Source organism: Bos mutus, chromosome 13 (assembly GCF_027580195.1).
Source record: "Bos mutus isolate GX-2022 chromosome 13, NWIPB_WYAK_1.1, whole genome shotgun sequence".
Lineage (NCBI taxonomy): Eukaryota > Metazoa > Chordata > Mammalia > Artiodactyla > Bovidae > Bos > Bos mutus.
This window is the reverse complement of record NC_091629.1, coordinates 21,743,818-21,766,154: the sequence shown is the minus strand read 5'-3', so window position 1 is coordinate 21,766,154 and position 22,337 is coordinate 21,743,818. Positions and strand designations below refer to the sequence as shown.

General features: G+C 48.3%; 1 protein-coding gene across 2 annotated transcripts in view; it reads right to left on the bottom strand.

Moving 5' to 3' along the window:
- Positions 1 to 21,422, bottom strand: part of SLC13A3 (solute carrier family 13 member 3) — an 88,642-nt gene extending 67,220 nt beyond the window's left edge. Inside the window, exon 1 of one of the 2 annotated variants that reach the window (XM_070381093.1) lies at positions 15,985 to 21,422. In XM_070381093.1, coding sequence (XP_070237194.1) covers positions 15,985 to 16,095 — 111 coding nt within the window. In that variant the 5' untranslated portion in view covers positions 16,096 to 21,422. The remainder of the gene's footprint in view (positions 1 to 15,984) is intronic. The other variant, XM_005897566.2, reaches the window with a different exon arrangement.
- Between the last annotated feature and the right edge of the window lie 915 nt (positions 21,423 to 22,337).

Genomic DNA, 22,337 nt, shown 5'->3' with positions numbered 1-22,337 from the left:
AGCCCCTACTTGCCGCAACTAGATAAAAGCCCTCGCGGCAACGAAGACCCAGCAGAGCCAAAAATAAATAAAATTATTTAAAAAATAATAATACAAGTTTAATTTCTTAAAGTGAAAGTGAAAAATCGCTCAATTGTGTCCGACTCTTTGTGACCCCATGGACTAACAGTCCATGGAATTCTCCAGGCCAGAATACTGGAGTGGTTAGCCATTCCCTTCTCCTGGGAATCTTCCCAACACAGGGATCGAACCCAGGTCTCCCACACTGCAGGCAGATTCTTTACCAGCTGAGCCACAAGGGAAGCCCAAATTTCTTAAAGCTGAGCTTCAAATAAACTATTCTTAAATCTTTAAATAAATCCTAAAATATCCGAGCTAGAATTAACCTGAGATTACTTAATCCAGCGGTTCTCAATAGGGGATGACTCTGACCTCCAGGGGACAAAGGGAACATTTTTGGGTGATTGGAGGAGATGATGCCAGTGGCATCTAGTGGGCAGAGGCTGTTAAACATCCCGCAGTGCCAAGGACAGCCCCCCCACAACAGAAAATGACTTGTTTCCAGTAGGAGCAAAGTCACCATTGCTGAGGCTGAGGAACCCTGGCCTAATTTAACCCCTAGTACAATGACTGCCCAGAGAAGGACAGTGTCTCGCCTGAGGTCACACAGCAAGGCAGATGCAAGGACTTGTTTTACCCCGTTTCGTGGAAAGATCATTGCACTCTGAGGTCTATCGGGTGGCAGAAGTTGGGGGCTGAGCTGGGATGAGGGTGAGGCGGGTACATGACCCTGACAGTGAGTCCCTCCTGAAACTTTGTTCCTGGGGTCCTTCACCTGGCTGTCCCTAGTCCTGGCCCTGGCTGGGAGCAACAGTTGGGCCGGGATGGCAGGGGTGGGGGGGTCCTCATAGTCCCTCACCAGCCCAATTCATGCCAGCCTGACCCAGACATTTCTGACAGAAAGCCTTGTAATCCGCCCACTGAAGAAATCCCAGCTTCTCAGGCTCAGCTGGTCCGTAAGTATGGGGATTAAAGTCTGCAGGCAAAACACGCAGAGGTGACAACGAGAAGGAAGAAAGTGCCAGGTCAGGCAGTTAATTTTTGAGCTGGGGGAATGATTTCCAGACAGACACAAGGCAACTTGTCCCCCACTGCCCCCAAGCCTGCCCCCTCACCCAGGAAAAGAAAGAAAGAGCACTGGGGTGTTCTCTGAGTCCGGGGCGGGAGCTGTTCGGAAACCGTGTCCACCCCACCACCCCCTCCCCCGCCCCACATCCATCTTCCTGCTGGGTTGCCTTTTTGTCAAGGCGCTGGGCTGTGAGCGAGGCGCTATGCCAGGCCCTTCGGGAAGCAGGATCACGGCCAGGTGCTCACAGTGGTGCCCTCCTGCTGCCTACTAGAGGCCCATTCCCCAGGAATGTCCAGGGCCAGGGCTGTGGGGAGCCCTGAACTCTGAACTCTAGAATGGCCAGAGCCAGGCCTTCAATCTCTCGGTATCCCCTCCATCCCAAGGCTGGGCCTCCACAGTGGTCAAAACCCCTGAGGCCACTCGGGGCTGGAAATAGTGGCTCAGGCACCCACAGCTGGTGTGAGGGACCTTGGGCAGGTTCGGACCTCAGCTTGCTCGTAGATAACATAGGAACTACAGCATCACGCTGCACCTAGAAATGACCAGCCCCTGAGAAGCAGGAGCCGTTGGGATCAACAGAAAGAACAGTGGACAGGGAATTAGTTAGGAGATGGGGGCTGAAATCAGAGCCCGACGTCAAGAAGCAGAGGCGCTTGAGTTGCGAGGTTGGCATCTAGCGGTAGAGGGCCTGGGTTCGGATCCTGCCTCTACTGCTTCCTAGAACAAGTGACTTGTTGTGCCTCGGTTTCCTCATCTGGAAAATGGGGATGATGACAATGATGCTAAGAATTTCAGCCTCACAAAGTTACTGTTACAAGGATTAAATGCAGGGAATGTAGGTTGAGTGCTGGGAGCAGTGCGTGGCAGATTAAGTTATAAAACGTTAGCTCCTACTGACAGGATCTGTTACTTCTGCCCATTTCCTGCCTTCCTTACACTAGCGGCTTCATCTCGATGATCCCTAAGGCGCTCCCAGTCTGTGCTTCATGTGCAGATGAAGGCAATGGATGCTGGATAGATATTAACCCCAAAAGGAAGGGAGTTTGGAGCACACACAGCAGACCCAGGCAAAGGACCCAGCAAGACAAGAGGCAATACAAGAGAAACTCTCTCTGCTGAGGCCAAGAGTCACGAGCCTCCGCTTGAAAAGAGGGAGTTACGTAAGGCAGCTGGGGCTCAGGGTGACAAGGCCCAAAGGGGTCCCAGACTCACAGGTGCAAATCCTGGTTCACCACCTCCAAGCTTTGACCTTTGGGCTGATCGGTGGCCTTTCTGAGCCTCCATATCCCCATCCACAAATCAGGGTGCTTGGTCGCCATCCTGACAGAGCTGGGCAGGAAGTCAAAGGGAACATGGGTGGACGTGGCATCTTTGGAAGCCCTGCCAGGCTGGCAGCATCTCTCCCTGCGGTCTCCTGAGCAGCTGCCCCTGTGACCTCAGAGCACCAGCACTCTTATCTGAGACGGCTGCCCACGCTGGGCACTTGAGACGTGCCAGGCATGGTGCCCATGGACTCCCTCATTCAGCCTACCCACAGCCCTAAGAGGCAGTAATGACCGCTGTCCCCAGGTTATGTGTGGCTCAGAGATCTTGAGCTACTGGCCCGAGTTCACACTGCCTCCGTTGTGAGTGGCAGGTGACAGCAATGAAACTACCGCTCACTGAGGGATCACTGTGACCTGGGCCCGAGCCTCGCCCTGGACACGCTGAGCTCCCCTGCTCGTCTCACGGCCCTGCTTAGAAAGCAGAAGTCGGAGGCTCAGGGAGGTTCGGCCACCTCTTCACCCAAGTCTCTAGCAAGGGGCAGAGCGTGATTTCAGCGTGGTGGTCTGAGCCCAGGGCTCTTCCCAGCCCAGGGCCCTGGGCTCAGGGAAGAGAATTACTGTAGTGACGGCAACAGTCAGCATTTACTGACTCACTGCATGCAGGTGCTGGGTTAAGCCCTTGAAACTTAGCGTGAATGTTGCTCCTCCCACATTCGGATAGGTTCTATGAAGGAAAACGGAAGGACAGGTATTCAATAGAAAAGCACTTCAGAGGTCCTTTCACATCCTTTCTGGGTTTGTTCAGTCCTGAGGATAAGCCTGGCTGATCTTAGAGTTATCTACCTTCTGGAGGAGGAGACTGAGGCCTGGAAGGTGAAGCCTGAAACTGGCTCAGGGTAACTCAGCGGGAAATACGTAAGACAGCCCAGAAGTCTTGATCTCTGATTTCCAGCCAAGGCTCCTTCCTAACCTCTCCTCAGCCCCCAAACAATCCGAGACAGCAGTTAGAAGCCCCCTGTATCCATTTGGGCCTAAGACTCAACGGGGGAAAGAAGAGAAATGGGAGGGAGAGACTTGCCCAGGAAGACCTTCAAGGCTACCCACCCCATCCTTCCACTCCTTCCACTTGAACGGACTGTGTTAGATCCCTGGACTTATTAGCAGATGTCACGAGTTCAGGTTCTTCAAACCATTCATGAAAAGTGTTCAAGGGGCAGCTCACACCCCACTACCCCCCAAGCTTCACTAATCATTCATGAGCCAGGCAGGCGGGTGGGGGCGGGGGAGCAGCTGCCCAGTGGCCCTCTGCTGCCCACGGTCCCTCACTTCTTAGGGCTCAGGGGCTATGGGCTTTGGGGTTAGAAGGAGAATGGCAAGGGAACTTTCACCAGGATTTTTCTTTGAATAAGCACTATCTCATTTAAAATCCCAGCAACTCCTAGGAGATCAGTTTTTCCCCATTTTATAGAGAGGAGCCCCCCCAAAAACTCCCCCAGCGGCCTGACTCAGCCAGAGGACTGAGAACTTTTGGAACAAGTTCTTCCCAAAAAGAGGCCAAGTGACCGTGTGACCTCAGGCAGCGCCTTCCTCTCAGTGGGCCTCAGTCTCCCCATGTGTCCCAAGGGCCTTTCAGTCCCCAACACAGGTGGTGGGTGTGCCAAAGGCCCCCTCAGGGCTTCTCCACCTCCCCCTGCTCCTGGCAGCTGTCCCACACCTTCGGAGGCCTGTACTAACAGGAGGCCTCTCTTGGGCTGAAATGAAATCCAGCCTGAAGGCATTATGGTGGGGTCTGCCTTTAAATGCCGCCTATGCTCTTCACCTGAGTTTCTCTGTGATCAAGGGGTCCGTGGTCAGGCTCCTGGAAGGGCTGTCATGAGGACCCAGGAAGACCATTTTTTATTTCTTGAACATCCCCCATGCCCCCACCTCAGGATCTTTGCACTTACTGTCTCCTCACCTGGAATCCTCTTCCTTTATATGCACTCAGGGCTTGTTCCTTCACCTCCGTCAACTCTTTGCTCCAGTGTCTTCTCCTTCAGGTGTTTGTTCTAATGTTCCCTTTTCTGAATCTTTCTGACTCTAATATTACACTCACCCCATTCCTGGCTCCCTGCCTTCTGTGATTTTATTCTCCATAATACTGATCATCATTTGACATACTATAGATCTTACCTTGGAGAAGGGAATGGCAACCCATTCCAATATTCTTGCCTGGAGAATCCCATGGACAGAGGAGCCTGGCGAGCTCCTTTGAACTCCATGGGGTTGCAGAGTCAGATATGACCAAGGGACTAACACATACACACAAACACACATAGATCTTATCTATTTATGTGTTTGCTTTTCAAAAAAAATGTCTACCCCTCTAGAATGTCAGCTCCACAAGTAAAAGGATTTGTGACTATTTGGTTCATTGCCGTGTTCTCTTAGACTAGTAGCTGGTATATAGTAGGTGCTCAATTAATACTTTTAAATGTAAGGATCACTCGTGGACAGTGCCTGGCACACAGGAAACATAAAGAAATATTTGCATTGATTCCATATTCATTCTACACATATTTATTAAGCACCTTTGTTTGCCAAGCACTGGGGATACACTGGTTAACCAGACGGGAAGGACCCTTATTTGTACCTTACTATTTGCAGGTACTTCACTCTTTACAAAGTGCTTAGTTTCCCTGGCTCCTCAACATGGCCCCATGAGGCGAGTGGATGCATGAGACAGATGGGGAGACCCAGGATGGCAGGGGAAGTGCCTTGTTCCGCCCACCCCACACCCCCACCCCCAGAGCAAGTCCTTGGCAGGGATCCATCCTGGATCAGCTGTGGGCCCACCACTTAGCCTAACTTCTCTTGGGCACTGAGGTCTTCCCTGCCCCTGACATTTTAAGTCTCTACCATTTACCATCATCCCACCTCCACTCTGGTCCAGCTCACTCTGCCCCAGGCCTCCTGGGAGTCAATGCAGGGGATGATGGGAAAGCTGACCCCTGCTACTGAGGCCTAAGCTATGACGTTCACAAGGCGTTCTTGACAATGACCCTCCGCTGCCCACAATCCTTCACTTCTTAGGTCTCTGGGGCCCTGAGCTTCAGAGTTAGAGTAAGAATGGCAAGGGAACTTTCACTGGGATTTTTTTTCTGAATAAGCACTATCTCATTTAAAATTCCAGAAGCTCCTAGGAGATCAGCTGTCCCCCATTTTATAGTGGAGGAATTGGAGGCTCAGAGAACACAAGAACCTACACAGAGAGGAAAGGGAAGAAGCCAAGAGGATGCAGAAGCAAGTCTCATCCCCTATAAAGTACCTCCAGACCCCTAGATCCACAGGCTTATTTGTAATGCAAATAACAATCCTACTACTATTACTGTTATACCTGATGCAAATAGCCAACTCATTGGAAAAGACCCTGATGCTGGGAAAGATTGAAGGCAGGAGGAGAAGGGGATGACAGAGGATGAGATGGTTGGATGGCATCACCCATGCAATGGACATGAACTTGGGTAAACTCCGGGAGATGGTGAGGGACTGGGAAACCTGGCGTGCTGCAGTCCATGGGGTCACAAAAAAACTGGACACGACTTGGCGACTGAACAACAACAGTCGATCTTTAACTAGTACCTCTTATGATCAGGAGCAGCCCAGAGTATTTCAGGTATCAAAACCAATCTTCACAACCCCCTCTGAGGTAGATCCTATTGGTGTCCTCGCACAGAGGAGGAAACTGAGGCACAGAGAAGCTAATAACTTACCCAAGGTCACAAAGGAAGTGGGGGAGCCAGTGTGGAGTCCAGGAGATCTGATGCTAGAGTTCATACTCTCACGATGTTACCCCCGCCCCTTCAGAGAGTTGATTCTGGAGGACAAACCAGCTCAGTGACTCTGGGCAGACCCTTTGTCCAGGGGAGGAAAGTCAAGGTCTGGAGGAGGTCCAGACCCCATAGAAGAAACAGATTAGCAGGAAAGGAAGCCAGGTATCCCGGATTGATAGGTAGTTTAGTGGGGATAGGAAGGGCCTCTCAGGACTGCCTCAGTTTCTCCAAGAAGAAGTGAGAGCTGGGCTGCAGGCAGGGCCGTGCATTAGGCCTCTGCTGGCTCCCCCAGGCCTGGACACCCCGCGTTCTGGTCCCAGATGTCAACACAGCAGAGCCCATTTCCAAGACTTGTGTCTCAGGAAACTGCTCACACTTCTGTTTCTCGGACTCCATGCTGTCAAACGCTCGGCTCAGGCACCAGGAGAAGTTTTGTCGAGTCCCAGCCCTTTTGAAAGGAATCCAAGGGGGCTCCAGACGGGGCAGAAAATGGCCTAAAGGAGCAGGGAGCTGTTTCCTCCCTTCTCCCGCACTCCTCCAGGCTGATGGGGGCCAGCCAGCAAAGCGGCTCGTCATGCGAGAAAGGTGGACTGTCATGTGGAATCGAGGGGACAATCGGGGCTGTGGGTGGCAGCGAACAAGGGCCGCTCTTGTTATTTCTCCCGATCACGGGAAAGGAGGCTGGTCCCGCCCGCTGGGAGCCAGGAGGGCAGAGGGGACCGTCAGCTCCACGCAGCAGCGCCTGGAGCAGGGCTCACAGGCCCTGGAAGGGCCTTCTTGTCTGGAAGGCCCTCCATTTCCAAATCCCCTCCACCCTGGGAGGCCTTCTGCAGTCAGGCTGTGAGTCCACAGGCAAGCCCTCCCCCTCTCTGGGCCTCAGTGTTCCTGACAGAAAATGGGACCTGATCACACCTGCCTCACGGGCCTGCTGGGAGAGGACGCCAAGCAAATGCACTGGGCAGGGGCTTCCAGCCTCGGCACCACTGACATTCGGGGCCTGAGAGCTCTTCGTTGTGGGGGCAATCCTGTGCACTGCAGGGTGTGTGGCAGCATCCCTAGATGCTGGCAGCATCTCCATCGAGCTGTGACAATCAAAAGTGTTTTCAGGCCTTGCTGAATGTCTCCTGGAGAGCAAAACACTTCGGAACTCTGTTTTAAAGGACTCCACAGAGCCCAGGACACAGGAGGTGCTTTAGCCATGAAGCCAGCCAGCATTTGTTGAGCCCTTTACATCATCACCTATTATCGTACCCATTTACAAATTAGGAACTTGAGCATAGAGAAGTTATGCAACTGGCCTATTTACGGATTAGGAACTTGAGCATAGAGAAGTTATGCAACTGGCCCGAGGTCACACAGCATATTAAAAAACCAGAATTTGCACCCAAGCACCCAAACCCAAGCTCCTACATATCATATTTGACAATTCATGTTAGTTCCTATCTTCAGAGCCCCCAACACCCAAAACCTCCAAACTCCCACTCCAGTGTCAGGATGACAGGTTTCTCCACTGGGAAGCCGTTCTTAATGTACTCCCTGCCCCTTTCCCCTTGCCTCCACTGAACCATGAAGGAATGTGGGCTTTCAATAAGGCAGACGTAGGCTTGAATGGCAGCCTGACTACTCGTTCAGTGACTGTGAGGTGCTAGGCAAGTGTCTTCATCTCTCTGAGCCTCAGGCTTCTAATCTGTAAAATGGGTCCATCCCCCTTGTGTCACATAGAGGCTAAAAGCACAGACTCTGGAGCTAGAATGCCAGGTCAGAATCCCAGCTGTGCCACTTCCAAACCATGGGAGCTAGGGCAAGTGACTGAACAATTCTGTTACTCAGTTTCCCCATCTGTGAATGTGGACAATAATAGCACCTGTGCCACAGAGCCGGGCCAAGCATACATGAGCTAGCCTATCTCAAGTGCGTTGAACCATGCCTGACACTTCATAAATGCTAGAGAGGTGTTGGCTATGGCTCTCAAGGGGCCTCCTGGGGGACAGAGGAGAGCGTATGAATAAGGCATGTGGCCTGGGACATCAGCAACCTTGAATTCACATCCTGAACCCCCAGGGACTGGCACATTCCTGCTGGAGAGCTTAACGTGGCTGAAATCAAATCCCTCTCTCCAGTCCAGGCCAAGAGAGGGCTTCGCAGGAGAGGAAAGGAAAAGGAACTGGGCAGGGCAGCCACTGGGCTGCCAGCAGGGGCACGCTGGCCTCGCCAGCCTTTTTCCAATGTCTTAATTGAGCTGGGCATCACGGTTCTGCCCTGTGTATCAGTCCTGCTGACTCCCCTTGCCCCCAGCACAGGCTCCTTCCCATTGGCTGCCCCTCCCCTTGTGAATTTCAGGAACAAGTAGATAGAGTCACATGCCTAATACCCCTATTTTGCAGATAATAGCAATAGCCACAATTCTTTACAGAGTACCTATGTTGCATCAGGCACTTGCCAAGCCTTCTGAGCAGGTGGGTGTCGTTATGCCCATTTATCAGATGAGGAAGCTGAGGCTTGCCAGGATGGCATGGCCTTGTGCATCTCTCTTGTCCCTGGTGCATCTCAGCTGGAGAGAGCCGTTGGGGTGCACCTGTGACATTTGTTTCAGGTCCGGTCTAGCTAGGGTGCTCACTTTGTGTCCTCAAGGTCTGGGGGCGGTGTCTCACAATCCCGCTCATCAGTCCAGAGGGCACTGCCCAGCTGAGTCAGGTCAGGAAACACAATCTCGCTCCCCTTCGCCTCATCAGGAATTCTGTCGGTCTGTTTACACACCTGGCAGGATCTCCAGGAAAGTGGAAAGTTGGCTAGGCCTCAGAGGAGCGGTTCCAAGGCCAAGGGGTCTGTGTGGGCAATGGGTCAAACCTGGCGGGAGAGCATGGAGGGGACACAGATGAGGGTTCTGGGACCACCTGGCTGGGAGGGGTGGGAAGGTCCTTCCATGTGCCCTCTGGGCCTCAGTTTTCCCCGCTGAAAAAGGAAAGGGCTGCAAACACTGATTGCAGCTTAGATCTTCTACAAATTAGTAGCAGTCTAGGAGTTTAGCAAGTGCACGTGTTCAGAAATCAGAGCTACCTGGCTCAAATGCAAATTCATTCATTGGCTAGTTTACTGAGTACCTACTATGTGTCAGACTCTGTCCTAGGTGCTGGGGATGCTGAGGGAACTAGACAGACACAGGCCTTGCCCTTATATCACTCATAGTCTCGTGGAGGAGGCAGGCAGTGAACAAATAATGAACATTTTAGGTTGGAATGAATGCCATGAAGGAAATAAAACAGGACTCTGTTTTAGAGAGTGTTTTGTACAGTGAGGAGGGCAAGTGTTATTGAGAAGAGGTAATCAAGGAGGTCTTCTTGGAGGAGGTGCCTTTGGAGCTAAGACCTGAATGACCAGACAGATCCACGTGTGGAAGATCAGGGGCAAGAGCGTCCCAGGCAGCGAGAACAAGTGCAAAGGTCCTGAGGCAGGAACAAGTTTGGCAGGTTTAAAGAACCAAAGGAAGGCCTATAAGGCTGGACCACAAGTGAGAGAGAAGAGTATGGGAGATTGTAACAACCATGTTTTCCAGTTTCTGAATGTGATGCTCTGGCGTCTTGGGACCTTGCTAACACTGGAGGGTCTGCCCCTCCCAGGGCTAGCTCATTCCTAGAAATAGTAAACAACTCACCTGTGTGTCGGCTTTTCAAATGTAAACCAGACGATCCCAGACCCACACCCCCAACCATCTCCTTTCTTGGACTCTCTCACTCCAGGCCACTATCTGCCTGCCCTCATCACCCAGGGACAGGGACCAGACAACCAGGGACAGCCTCTCTGTCCCAGAGCCCACTGAAATCATTCGACTAACCAACTCTAAGCCTGCTTCCTCTGCCTTGCCCGTTCCTTAAATACAATACATTGCCAGATAGTGACAAAGACCATGAAGCAAAATAAGGCAGGGAAGAGAGTGTAAAGGAATTTTTATTTTCTATGTTAGAAAGGGTGGCCAGGGAAGGCCTTTGAGGAGGTTCATCTTTGAACTAAGATGAATGAAGTGTGGGAGCAAGGCTTGCAGACATCTGGGGGAAGAGCAGCTCATAACGGAAGGAACAGTAAGTGCAAAGGCCCCGCAGGCAGGTGTGCACGTGTTTAGCTGCTCAGTTGTGTCTGACTCTTAGTGACCCAGTGGACTGTAGCCTGCCAGGCGCCTCTGTCTATGGGATTTTCCAGGCAAGAGTACTGGGGTGGGTTGCCATGACCTCCTCCAGGGGATCTTCCTGACCAAGGGATCAAACCTGAGTCTCTTGGGTCTCCTGCATTGGCAGGTGGATTCTTTACCACCGTGCCACCTGGGAAGCTGGTAAAGGCCCTGGGGTGAGAGCAATCTTGGGATATTTAAGGAACACCAAGAAGGCCAGGGTGGCTGTCACAGAGGGAGAGAGGGGGCCAGCTTCTAGTAAGTAATCAATAAGTATGAGGTGTTCTTATCCTTTCTTGAGGGCTTACTATAATCTGAATAGAAATATGGGAGCTTGACGTCTACTTCCCTTCACCCGTTATCCAGAAGGTAGGCTTCAGAGATTAAATGAAATGAACTAAAATGTGGAAGGCATGTAAAACAGCATGGGGCAGATGAGGAAAACACTTAGCAGTTATTACTGTTATCAATTCCCACCCTGTTTTGACCCAGCACGGGAAGATTTCTGTATTCTAACTGAATTAAATCTCATAGTAGCCCTTTGGGGACCCGTGAGTCTTCCCCACTTCACAAGTGAGGAAAGCGAGGCTCAGAAATGGGACATCTCCCGCCCAAGCCCCTTATCGTACAGTTTGAGAGCTAAGACCCAAACCCAAGTCTTCCCAACTCCAAGGCCCATGCTCTTTCCATCCTCTTACTTCTGAGTCTCAGCTTCCTCATCTGCAAGATGGGAGAGTGAAAACATACCTTGAGGGCTGAATGAAAAAGTACGAAGTTATGATGCCAGCATATCATATGATTTCACTAGGCCCAAAGAATAACCAGGGGAGAAGGTGATACTATGGGCGTGTTACCACTGAAGAGACCGAGGCCCAGAGAAGTCAAATGACTTGCCTAAGGTCACAGACCAGGGATGTGGAATGAGAATCCAGTTCTGATTCCAAAGCCTCAAAACTGGGAAGGAAAGGCCCATTTTCTTGGTCATCCACCTGAACATACCCCACTCATGGAGATTAGGTGAATGCAAAACAGTGGGCCTCTGACTTCACAGGTGTAACTGCCACCCCAGAGCAAGACTGCTGCAAGCCAGACAACACCTTCGTGCAAACTGGGGAGAGGGGCTCTTCCTCAGTGGGCCCAGCACTGCACCGGGAGGCCAGGTTCGGCAGGTGGAGTGCGGGCGGGTTCGGTCTCATTTCGCCTCCTCACTTCTCTCTGTGTGCTGCACAGCCTTCACAATGCTCTGGAGCGTCCTGCCCAGAGGCTTTTATTCCCATTGTACATTACATAAAGAAACATGTTAGTCACGAACATCCAAGAACATGGCAATAATATAACATGATAAATACATGCATATAACAGGAGGGGGCTTTCAGTGTGCTGATATAAAGACTTGAGGGAGGCTAAAATTAGTGAAGTCAGATTATTTTGCCAACAAAGGTCTGTCTAGTCAACGCTATGTTTTTTCCAGTAGTCATGTATGGATGTGAGAGTTGGACCGGAAAGAAGGTTGAGCAGTGAAAAACTGATGCTTTTGAATTGTGGTGTTGGAGAAGACTCTTGAGAGTCCCTCAGACTGAAAGGAGATCCAACCAGTCCATCCTAAAGGAGATCAGTCCTGGGTGTTCATTGGAAGGACTGATGTTGAAGCTGAAACTCCAGTATTTTGGCCGCCTGATGCAAAGAGCCAACTCATTAGAAAAGACCCTGATGCTGGGAAAGATTGAGGGCAGGAGGAGAAGGAGACGACAGAGGCTGAGATGGTTGGATGGCATCACCAACTCGATGGACATGAGTTTGAGTAAACTCCAGGAGTTGGTGATGGACAGGGAAGCCTGGCGTGCTGCAGTCCATGGGGTCGCAAAGAGTCGATATGACTGAGCAACTGAACAACAACAAAAGATCTCCCGAGAAGCCAGACCTGCAGCCTGGGAGGAGGCCCTGCCCAGAGTCCCCCCACTCCTACATGCCTCCTCCCTCTCAAAGCATCCTTAGAAAGAGCCAGTGGAAGTACCCACTGGAAGCACTCTTGATGGCCAGATGGTCAGTCCAGCAAGATTTGCTTTTAGTAAGTTGGGAAAGAAGGTGAGATTCTCTGCAAATACATGGGGCTGGTGCTTATTTGCAAGCTTGATTTAATACTCTCCTCTGTCTCCCCTAGCCGCCCAAGGCCAGTCCTCTAACACCCAGCTCCCAGGATGGCCATTCTTAGAAAACTGTGAGGCAGTCCCTCTGGCAGGATCCTGACTTCCTCAGTCTCTGGCACTCTTTGGGGTAAGAGCCATGATCCCCGTGGCCCTGGAAATTGCAGCCACTGCATTCCAGAAGGGCATCCCACTCCTTTTCACCCCTGCTGACAGTGTTCCAAGCCAGGAGGACATAATGTAAGAATTGTTCCCATCCCCCGCCCCCAGCCCTGGCTCTACTCTTCAGATTAACCCCAGCCTCCCTGCAGCCTCCCTCACCAGTCGCCAGGGGACAGGTGCATGATAACCAACCGTTACAATCATACAGACTTCTGGAACATCAGAGCAGCGATGCTGGAGACCTTATCAAGCTGGAAAAGCAGGACCCAGTGAGGGGCAAATGACCAATGCCAAGGATCTCAAACTTCTTCCCTGATATCAACAATTTTGCAAAAGTTTTTGGGATATGAACCCTATAACAGGCATTGGTGGTTCCAGAATTTCTAGGTGAAAGAGGCTTAGAAGCAGCAGCCTAATGTTAGGGGTGAGGGTGGACACTGAGCACACTTGCCTTGAAGCTTCATTTGCACAGAAAGCACACTTTTTTATAGTGCCAGCCTTCGTCTGGAGAGGTTATCACAGGATTAAACTGGTTAAGATTACAGGAATTGCTTTGAAACTGTGTGCGTAGCACACCCACTCTGTTTGCTTTATGCGTATGTCATAGACCAACAAAAACCACAAATTTCTCTGCTCACTATTCTCTAAGGATGCTTTTATTCGCCTTCTACATTAGATTAAGAAACATGTCAGTTATTAACATCCAAGAATATGATAATAATACAATGTGATAAACATATACATATAACATGGAGGAAGAGGGGGCTTTGAGTGTGCTGATAGAGACTTGAGGGAGGCTAAGATCTCCCAAGAAGCCAGAGCTGCCTCCTGGGAGGAGGCCCTGATTTATTAGCGAGTTTAAAAGGCAGTGAGATCTAGAGCCACACAAAGAGTCCCCACTGGGGATCCGGAGGGAATCAGGAGACATTCTCACTCAATTAGAACTAAAGAAAGAGTATAAAGTGAAGTGGTCAGACACAGACAATGCCTTCTGGCTTTGTACAGGTTGTGTGACCTTGGACAAGTCACCTAACCTTGCTGAGCTTCCATTTCTTCACCTGTTCCATGCTAATAGCAGTTGACTCCCTGGTGATGTGGATATTACATAGGACAACACCCGAGAAACTCAGCACAGAAGAGTGAAGCACAGTGAAACACCTTATCAATCAGACATGCGCTGTTACCTACCACACTGGGGGTCATATGGAAGTGGGTTCACTGTGAAGCTAATGAAGCTTTTAAAGGTTCAGAGCCACTCCCAAGCCATGTACTAAATTGTGTACTTGTAAATCTGTATGCTTTTTCTTAAAGAAAGCCCCTCAATTAGTACAAGTTTCTGGCCCCATAACACTTGGACCTGCCCCTGGGTTCACTGCAGAGCGGAGCTTTCAGAACCCTCTGCAGAGGAGAGAGACCCTGTGTGTTTCATCACTTCTTCCCCAGAACTCCGCCTGGGACCCCCCAGACCCATCCTGCCTTCCACCAGTGATGCTTCACAAAGTGAGGCAACGTCTTTGCTCAGACCCTCACATCAAATGTCGGAAGCTAGCATGGCAATCCTCCACCTTATAGACAAGGAAAAGGAGACCCAAAGAGGAAAGGAGATTGGTGCAAGGTCCTGAAGTTAGCAAGTGGCCAGGGATGGGATGGCTTTTAAATAAGCAACCTAATCCTTATACCAGCATTTATTGTTTTTCTCTTGCATGTCAAGAAAGTCTAATTGCTAGGATAATTCCACACCGAAGAATTTGTCGTGGATCTTTCGACACCATCTTCTTAGTATCACTTCCTCACCCCTTCCTCCAGGCAGCCCTCTCTGAACACTTCTCCCCACTCCCCTGGTCTCACTAAATTATACCCTCTCTTTACTTCTATTTTTATGAACATTTAATGTTTCATTGATGGCAATTAATGAGTAATATCTTATTGTTGGATGGAGTTTGCTCAAACGCATCTCAATGGAGATGCGTTTGAGCAAACTCAGGGAGACAGTGAAGGACAAGGGGAGCTTGGTGGTCTGCAGTCCACGGGGTTGCAAAGAGTCGGACACGACTTAGCAACTGAAGAATATCTCATTGAGGGACAGTGAAACAACTTCTTGGAGGTAGAAGCCTTGTCTAACGAGCCTCACACCTAATCTTGATGCCCCGAATGTGCTGGGCACAGGTGAGGGACCCACCGGGGGACCTGCGATACCATCTCCTTCTCCCACTGGTGATGAATTTTGTCATGACACTCCCGACCTCAATCAGCAGCCTTTGATCTTCTATGGATTACTTTCTTTGAGAGTCTAGAAACAACCTAGGTTCTGGATTCTGATAAGCCAGGGATTGATCCCACTCAGCTGCCTGTTGTGTGACTGTGAGCAAGACACTTCTCTCCCAGCCTCACTTTTCTCCTCTGGAAAATAAGGCAAATAACCCTCCCCACTCAGAGGGGCATTTTCAGTCTGGATTAAGTCAGATGCAGCACGTAGGCAAAGTTTAGCGCTGCACCTTGCCCCTGGTGGCTCAGATGGTAAAGAATCTGCCTGCACTGCAGGAAACGTGGGTTCGATCCCTGGGTCAGGAAGATCCCCTGGAGGAGGGCATGGCAACCCACTCCAGTATTCTTGCCTGGATAATTTCATGGACAGAGGAAGCTGGTGGGCTACAGTCCATGGAGTCGCAGAGTAGGACACGACTGTGCTCACACTTGCTCCCAGTAAGCATTTCTTAAATCTTGGCTGTCTCCATCATATATGGCACGTTGATAAAGACCAGCCAGTGCAGTCTTCTGCACTTACTGGGTACCAGGCTCAGTTCAAAGAGATTAACATATATTGCCTCTTTTTAATATTCACCACTGTCCAATGGATCCGTATGATCATTTTCCCAGTGTTTACAAATGAACAAGCTGAAGTTCAGAGAGGTTAAGCCCCAGATCACACAGCTTGCCATTCATTAAGCTTGAGCTTGCCAAGCATCAAGTTTCTTGTGATTATCAAGTGAAATGTTCAACACATCACCAAGCACACAGTCAGAGCTCGATAAAGAGGAATCATTCCTGCAGAAATGACAAGATCCAGAAGGCTAGTGGGACCCAGGGCTCCCAGGAGCAACCGCAGGTGGGAAAGGGGAATTGTGTTCACAGCAGTGCAAGGCAGGGAAAGCGAGGGAACGCAGCGGGTGGGGAGGTGGGGTCTGGTGAAATCTAGACTGGGACCTCTGTGGTATTCCGCCTCCGAGGCTCGGGAGGACAGGGTCCTGACTGTGGCGCGGCCGCCCAGGGCGGGCGGAATGGGGGGACCGCCCAGGAGAGGCGGCGTTACCTTGGGCGGGAGGGCGAAGACCACCGGCAGCAGCACGAGCGGTGTGAACAGCAGCACCAGCAACCGCCGCGCGCTCCACACCTTCTTGGCCACTGTCGCCAGCGCCGCCATCTGTGCGATCGCCCCGCGGAGCGGGCCAGCCCGGGACTGCCCGCGCCGGCCCCCGGCTCCGGGTTTATAGCCTGGGGGCAGGGTCTGGGGAGGCGACTGCGGTCGGGGACCCGCCCTCCCCACTACGCGCGCCTCCCGGAGGAAAAGGGTGGTGCCTGCTCCCCTGGGACTGGGCGAAAGAGGCCCGGAAAAGTTAGGAAAAGTTGGACCCAAGAACCAGGGAAGCGCACTCTAGCCCAGAAGACCGAGTAGCCGCCTGACTTTCCAGCTATGCGGCCCGAGGCTTCACGGTTCCGTACTTGCCTGTGAAAAGGGCCACACCAGACAATCTGAGGATTGAATCACTTACTAGCCTTAACTGGATTCGTACACCGCCTCTGCCGCATACTAGTTGCGTGGCCTTGACGTTGGCCTCTGGGGTGATGATAATATCAGTCGGAACTACAAAAGAGGTCTGTTGGGAGTTCTGGCAGTTGGTATTTATTTTTCTTCCGGTGTGAGTCAGTCATCTGTAGGTCGGAGCCTGTGTGTGTTTGTATCACTTGTTGAGTCTGACTCTTTGGGACCCCACAGACTACAGTCCGACCGTCAGGCTCCTCTGTCCATAGAATTCTCCAGGCAAGAATACTGGAGTGGGTAGCCGTTCCCTCCTCCAGGGGGTCTTCCCGACCCAGGGATTGAACCAGTGTCTCCTACTTTACAGGTTGCCTGGAGGAGTCTTTTTGTTCCTTCTGGATAAGTGCACGGAAGACAGTCCTGGGTTGTATGGCAGTTGCGTCCTCGGTTTTTTTTTTTTTTTTTTTTAAGAAACTGCCAAACAATTTTCCAAACTGTTAGCACTATATTACATTTCTGTTGGCAATGGAGAAGTGAACCAGTTTCTCCGTGTCCTTGCCAACACTGGACTTGTATTTTTTTTTTTTTAACCACACTGATGGGAGTGTAGAGAAATCTTGTGGTTTTAATTTTCATTTTCTTAATGGCTAATGACGCTTAACATCTTTTCATGTGCTTATTTGTCATTCATATATCTTCTTTGGGGAAAACTATCTCTTCCTGTTGTTTGCCATTTTCTCACTGGACTGTTTTTTCTGCTGTTGAGTTTTGAGAGTGCCTTATATAGCCTAAATACTGGTCTTATGATAGATATGTTGTTTGCAAAATTTTTCTCCCAGTCTATAGCCTGGCTTTTCATCTTGCTAACAGACCTTTCACAGAGCAAACACTTGTAATTTTGGTGGAGTCAAAATGATGAAATTTTCCTTTTTTTGTATCATGCTTTCAGTGTCAAACTCTTCGCATAGCCCTAGATCCTGTAGATTTTCTCAGATTTTTTTCGAGATGTTTGATAAGTTATAGTTTTATGTTTTATATTTAAGACCATGAGTTAATTTTTATATCAGGTACAAGGCTTAGGTTGAGGTTTTTATTTTATTTATTTTTGCCTATCATTGACCAATTGCTGCAGCGTCATTTGTTTAAAAAGTTATCTTTATTCCATTGAATTCCTTCTACACTTTTGTCAAAAATCAATCAGGCATATTTGGTGGATCTGTCTCTGGGTTCCCTATTCTGTTCCATTGATCTAATTGTCTATCCCTTTACCAATACAGGGTTTCCCCAATGGCTCAAGGGGAAAAGAATCCACCTGCAATGCAAGAGACACAGGAGACTCAGGTTTGATCCCTGGGTTGGGAAGATCCCCTGGAGGAGGAAATGGCAACCCACTCCAGTATTCTTGCCTGGGAAATTCCTTGGACAGAGGAGCCTGGACACGACTTAGTGACTAAACAACAACAACAACTGCAATTTTGAGCAAAGTAAATGGTATTCTATTTTTTTCAGGATCCATATGCTCACTGATAGTATATTGAAATAAAGTTGAATTTCGAATGTTTACCTTATACCCTAAATCTTGTTCAATTCATTTATTAGTTTTAGAAGTTTTTTGGGGTTTTTTTTTTGGTCACATCTTTGAGACTTTCTATATAGACAATCATGTCATCTACAAATAAGAACTGGTTTATTTTTTCCTTTCTGTATGAAATAGGGCTATTTCAATTATCTACTTTATACTGAGTGCACTGTGGTAGTTTATGAGTTGGCCAGAAAGTTCTTTAGGGTTTTTCTGTAAGACGTCATGGAATTTTCTGAGGAGGTGTTCTATTTCTCGCAAATTGTTAAATGTTTGCATGTGGAGTTTTAAGTACTCCCTTTTGATGTCTGCAGGTTCTATAGTGATATCCTTGATTCCTTCATCCATTCCTGATTCATTCATTTGGTAACTTGCATCTTTTCTCTCTCTTTTTATCAGGCTTACTTGAGATTTTTAAATTTAATCCTCTTTTTAAAGAACTAATTCTGTGAGGTTGTTTTTTCTGTTTTCAGTTTCATTGATTTCAGGTCTTATATTTCTTTTTCCCATCCTTCTGCTCATTCTTCCTTTTCTAGGCCATTGAAGTGGGAGCTTAGATTATTGAGTTGAGATTTTTTTCCTCTTTTCAAAAGTATACATTGGTTTAGCTGTATCCTACAAATTTTATGTGATGTATTTTCATTCAACTCAATGCATTTTTTATTTTCCATTGCAATATCTTTTTTGACCCATGGATTATTCAGAAGTGAGGAATTAGTTTCTAAGTATTTGGAGATTTTCATATTATCTTTCTGTTCAGTTCAGTTCAGTCATTCAGTCGTGTCTGACTCTTCATGACCCCATGGACCACAGCACACCAGGCCTTCCTATCTATCACCAACTCCCAGAGTCCGCTCAAACTCATATCCATTGAGTTGGTGATGCCATCCAACCATTTCATCCTTTCTTGTCCTCTTCTCCTCCTGCCTTCAATCTTTCCCTGCATCAGGGTCTTTTCAAATGAGTCGGCTCTTTGCATCAGGTGGCCAAAGAATTGGAGTTTCAGCTTCATCATCAGTCCTTCCAATGAACACTCAGGACCGATCTCCCTGATGATGGACTGGTTGGATCACCTTACAGTCCAAGAGACTCTCAAGAGTCTTCTCCCAACAACACAGTTCAAAAGCATCAATTCTTCAGTGCTCAGTTTTCTTTATAGTCCAACTCACATCCATACACAACTACTGGAAAAACCATAGCCTTGACAAGATGGACCTTTGTTGGCAAAGTAATGTCTCTGCTTTTGAATATGCTGTCTAGGTTGGTCATAACTTTCCTTCCAAAGAGTAAGTGTCTCTTAATTTCATGGCTGCAGTCACCATCGCAGTGATTTTGGAGCCGCCAAAAATAAAGTCAGCCACTGTTTCCCCATCTATTTGCCATGAAATGATGGAACTGGATGCCATGATCTTAGTTTTCTGAATGTTGAGTTTTAAATCAACTTTTTCACTCTCTTCTTTCACTTTCATCAAGAGGCTCTTTAGTTCTTCTTCACTTTCTGCCATAAGGGTGGTGTCATCTGCATATCTGAGGTTATTGATATTTCTCCAGGAAATCTTGATTCCAGCTTGTGCTCCATCCAGCCCAGCGTTTCTCATGATGTACTCTGCATATAAGTTAAATAAGCAGGGTGACAATATACAGCCTTGATGTACTCCTTTTCCTATTTGGAACCAGTCTGTTGTTCCATGTCCAGTTCTAACTGTTGCTTCCTGACCTGCATACAGGTTTCTCAAGAGGCAGATCAGGTGGTCTGGTATTCCCATCTCTTTCAGAATTTTCCACAGTTTATTGTGATCCACACAGTCAAAGGCTTTGGCATAGTAAATAAAGCAGAAATAGATATTTTTCTGGAACTCTCTTGTTTTTTCCATGATCCAGCAGATGTTGGCAATTTGATCTCTGGTTCCCCTGCTTTTTCTAAAACCAGCTTGAACATCTGGAAGTTCACGGTTCATGTATTGCTGAAGCCTGGCTTGGAGAATTTTGAGCATTACTTTACTAGCGTGTGAGATGAGTGCAATTGTGCGGTAGTCTGAGCATTCTTTGGCGTTGCCTTTCTTTGGGGTTGGAATGAAAACTGACCTTTTCCAGTCCTGTGGCCACTGCTGAGTTTTCCAAATTTGCTGGCATATTGACTGCAGAACTTTCACAGCATCATCTTTTAGGAATTGAAATAGCTCAACTGGAATTCCATCACTTCTTTTAGCTTTGTTCGTAGTGATGCTTCCTAAGGTCCACTTGACTTCACATTCCAGGATGTCTGGCTCTAGGTGAGTGATCACACCATCGTGATTATCTGGGTCATGATGTGGTCCACTAGAGAAGGGAATGGCAAACCACTTCAGTATTCTTGCCTTGAGAACCCCATGAACAGTATGAAAAGGCAAAAAGATAAGACACTGAAAGATGAACTCCCCAGGTCAGTAGGTGCCCAATATGCTACTGGAGATCAGTGGAGAAATAACTCCAGAAAGAATGAAGAGACGGAGCCAAAGCAAAAACAACACCCAGTTGTGGATGTGACTGGTGACAGAAGCAAGGTCTGATGCTGTAAAGAGCAATATCGCATAGGAACCTGGAATGTTAGGTCCATGAATCAAGGCAAATTGGAAGTGGTCAAACAGGAGATGACAAGAGTGAACGTCGAATCAGCGAACTAAAATGGACTGGAATGGGTGAATTTAACTCAGATGACCATTATATCTACTACTGTGGGCAGGAATCCCTTAGAAGAAATGAAGTAGCCATCATAGTCAACAAAGGAGTCCAAAATGCAGTACTTGGATGCACTCTCAAAAATGACCAAATGATCTCTGATCATTTCCAAGGCAAACCATTCAATATCACGGTAATCCAAGTCTATGCTCTGACCAGTAATGCTGAAGAAGCTGAAGTTGAACGGTTCTATGAAGAGCTACAAGACCTTTTAGAACTAACACCCAAAAAAGATGTCCTTTTCATTATAGGAGATTGGAATGCAAAAGTAGGAAGTCAAGAAACATCTGGAGTAACAGGCAAATTTGGCCTTGGAGTACAGAATAAAGCAGGGCAAAGGCTAATAGAGTTTTGCCAGGAGAACACACTCATCATAGCAAACACCCTCTTCCAACAACAGAAGAGAAGACTCTACACATGGACATCACCAGATGGCCAACACCGAAATCAGATTGATTATATTCTTTGCAGCCAAAGATGGAGAAGCTCTATACAGTCAGCAAAAACAAGACTGGGAGCTGACTGTGGCTCAGATCATGAACTCCTTATTGCCAAATTCAAACTTAAGTTGAACAAAGTAGGGAAAACCACTAGACCATTCAGGTATGACCTAAATCAAATCCCTTATGATTATATAGTGGAAGTAGGAAATAGATTTAAGGGACTGGATCTGATAGAGTGCTTGATGAACTATGGACGGAAGTTCATGACATTGATGCTTTTGAACTGTGGTATTGAAGAAGACTCTTGAGAGTCCCTTGGACTGCAAGGAGATCCAACCAGTCCATCCTAAAGGAGATCAGTCCTGGGTGTTCACTGGAAGCACTGATGTTGAAGTGGAAACTCCAATTCTTTGGCCACATGATGTGAAGAGCTGACTCACTGGAAAAGACCCTGATGCTGGGAAAGATTGAGGGCAGGAGGAGAAGGGGACAGAGGATGAGATGGTTGGATGGCATCACCAACTCAATGGACATGGGTTTGGGTGGACTCTGGGAGTTGGTGATGGACAGGGAGGCCTGGCGTGCTGTGGTTCACAGGGTCGCAAAGAGTCGGACATGACTGAATGACTGAACTGAAGTGAATTTTCAATATGCATATATCATTATATTTGAAATGAACTTCTTATAGACAACATACAGTTGGGTCAAGCTTTAAGAACACCTACTCTGCTTGGGTCTGTCTTTTAATTAGTGTTTTTAGGCCATTTACACTTAACATAATCATGATATATTAGGGCTTAAATCTGCCACTCTGTTTTCTGTATGTTCTCTATTTCTCTATCTCTATCTTTCTTATTTCTCTATTTCTTATTTCCTTTGCCTTTCAGTGGATTATTTGAAAATTTTTTAGAATTTCATTTTGATTTTTAGTGCATTTATTAGTATAGGTTGTTTAGTGTTCATTCTAGGTATTACATTGTATATACATAACTTAGCACAGACTCAGTTCAGTTCAGTTCAGTTCAGTCACTCAGTCGTGTCTGACTCTTTGTGACCCCATGGACCGCAGCACACCAGGCCTCCCTGTCCATAACCAATTCCCGGAGTTTACTCAAATCTATATCCATTGAATCGGTGATGCCATCCAACCATCTTATCCTCTGTTG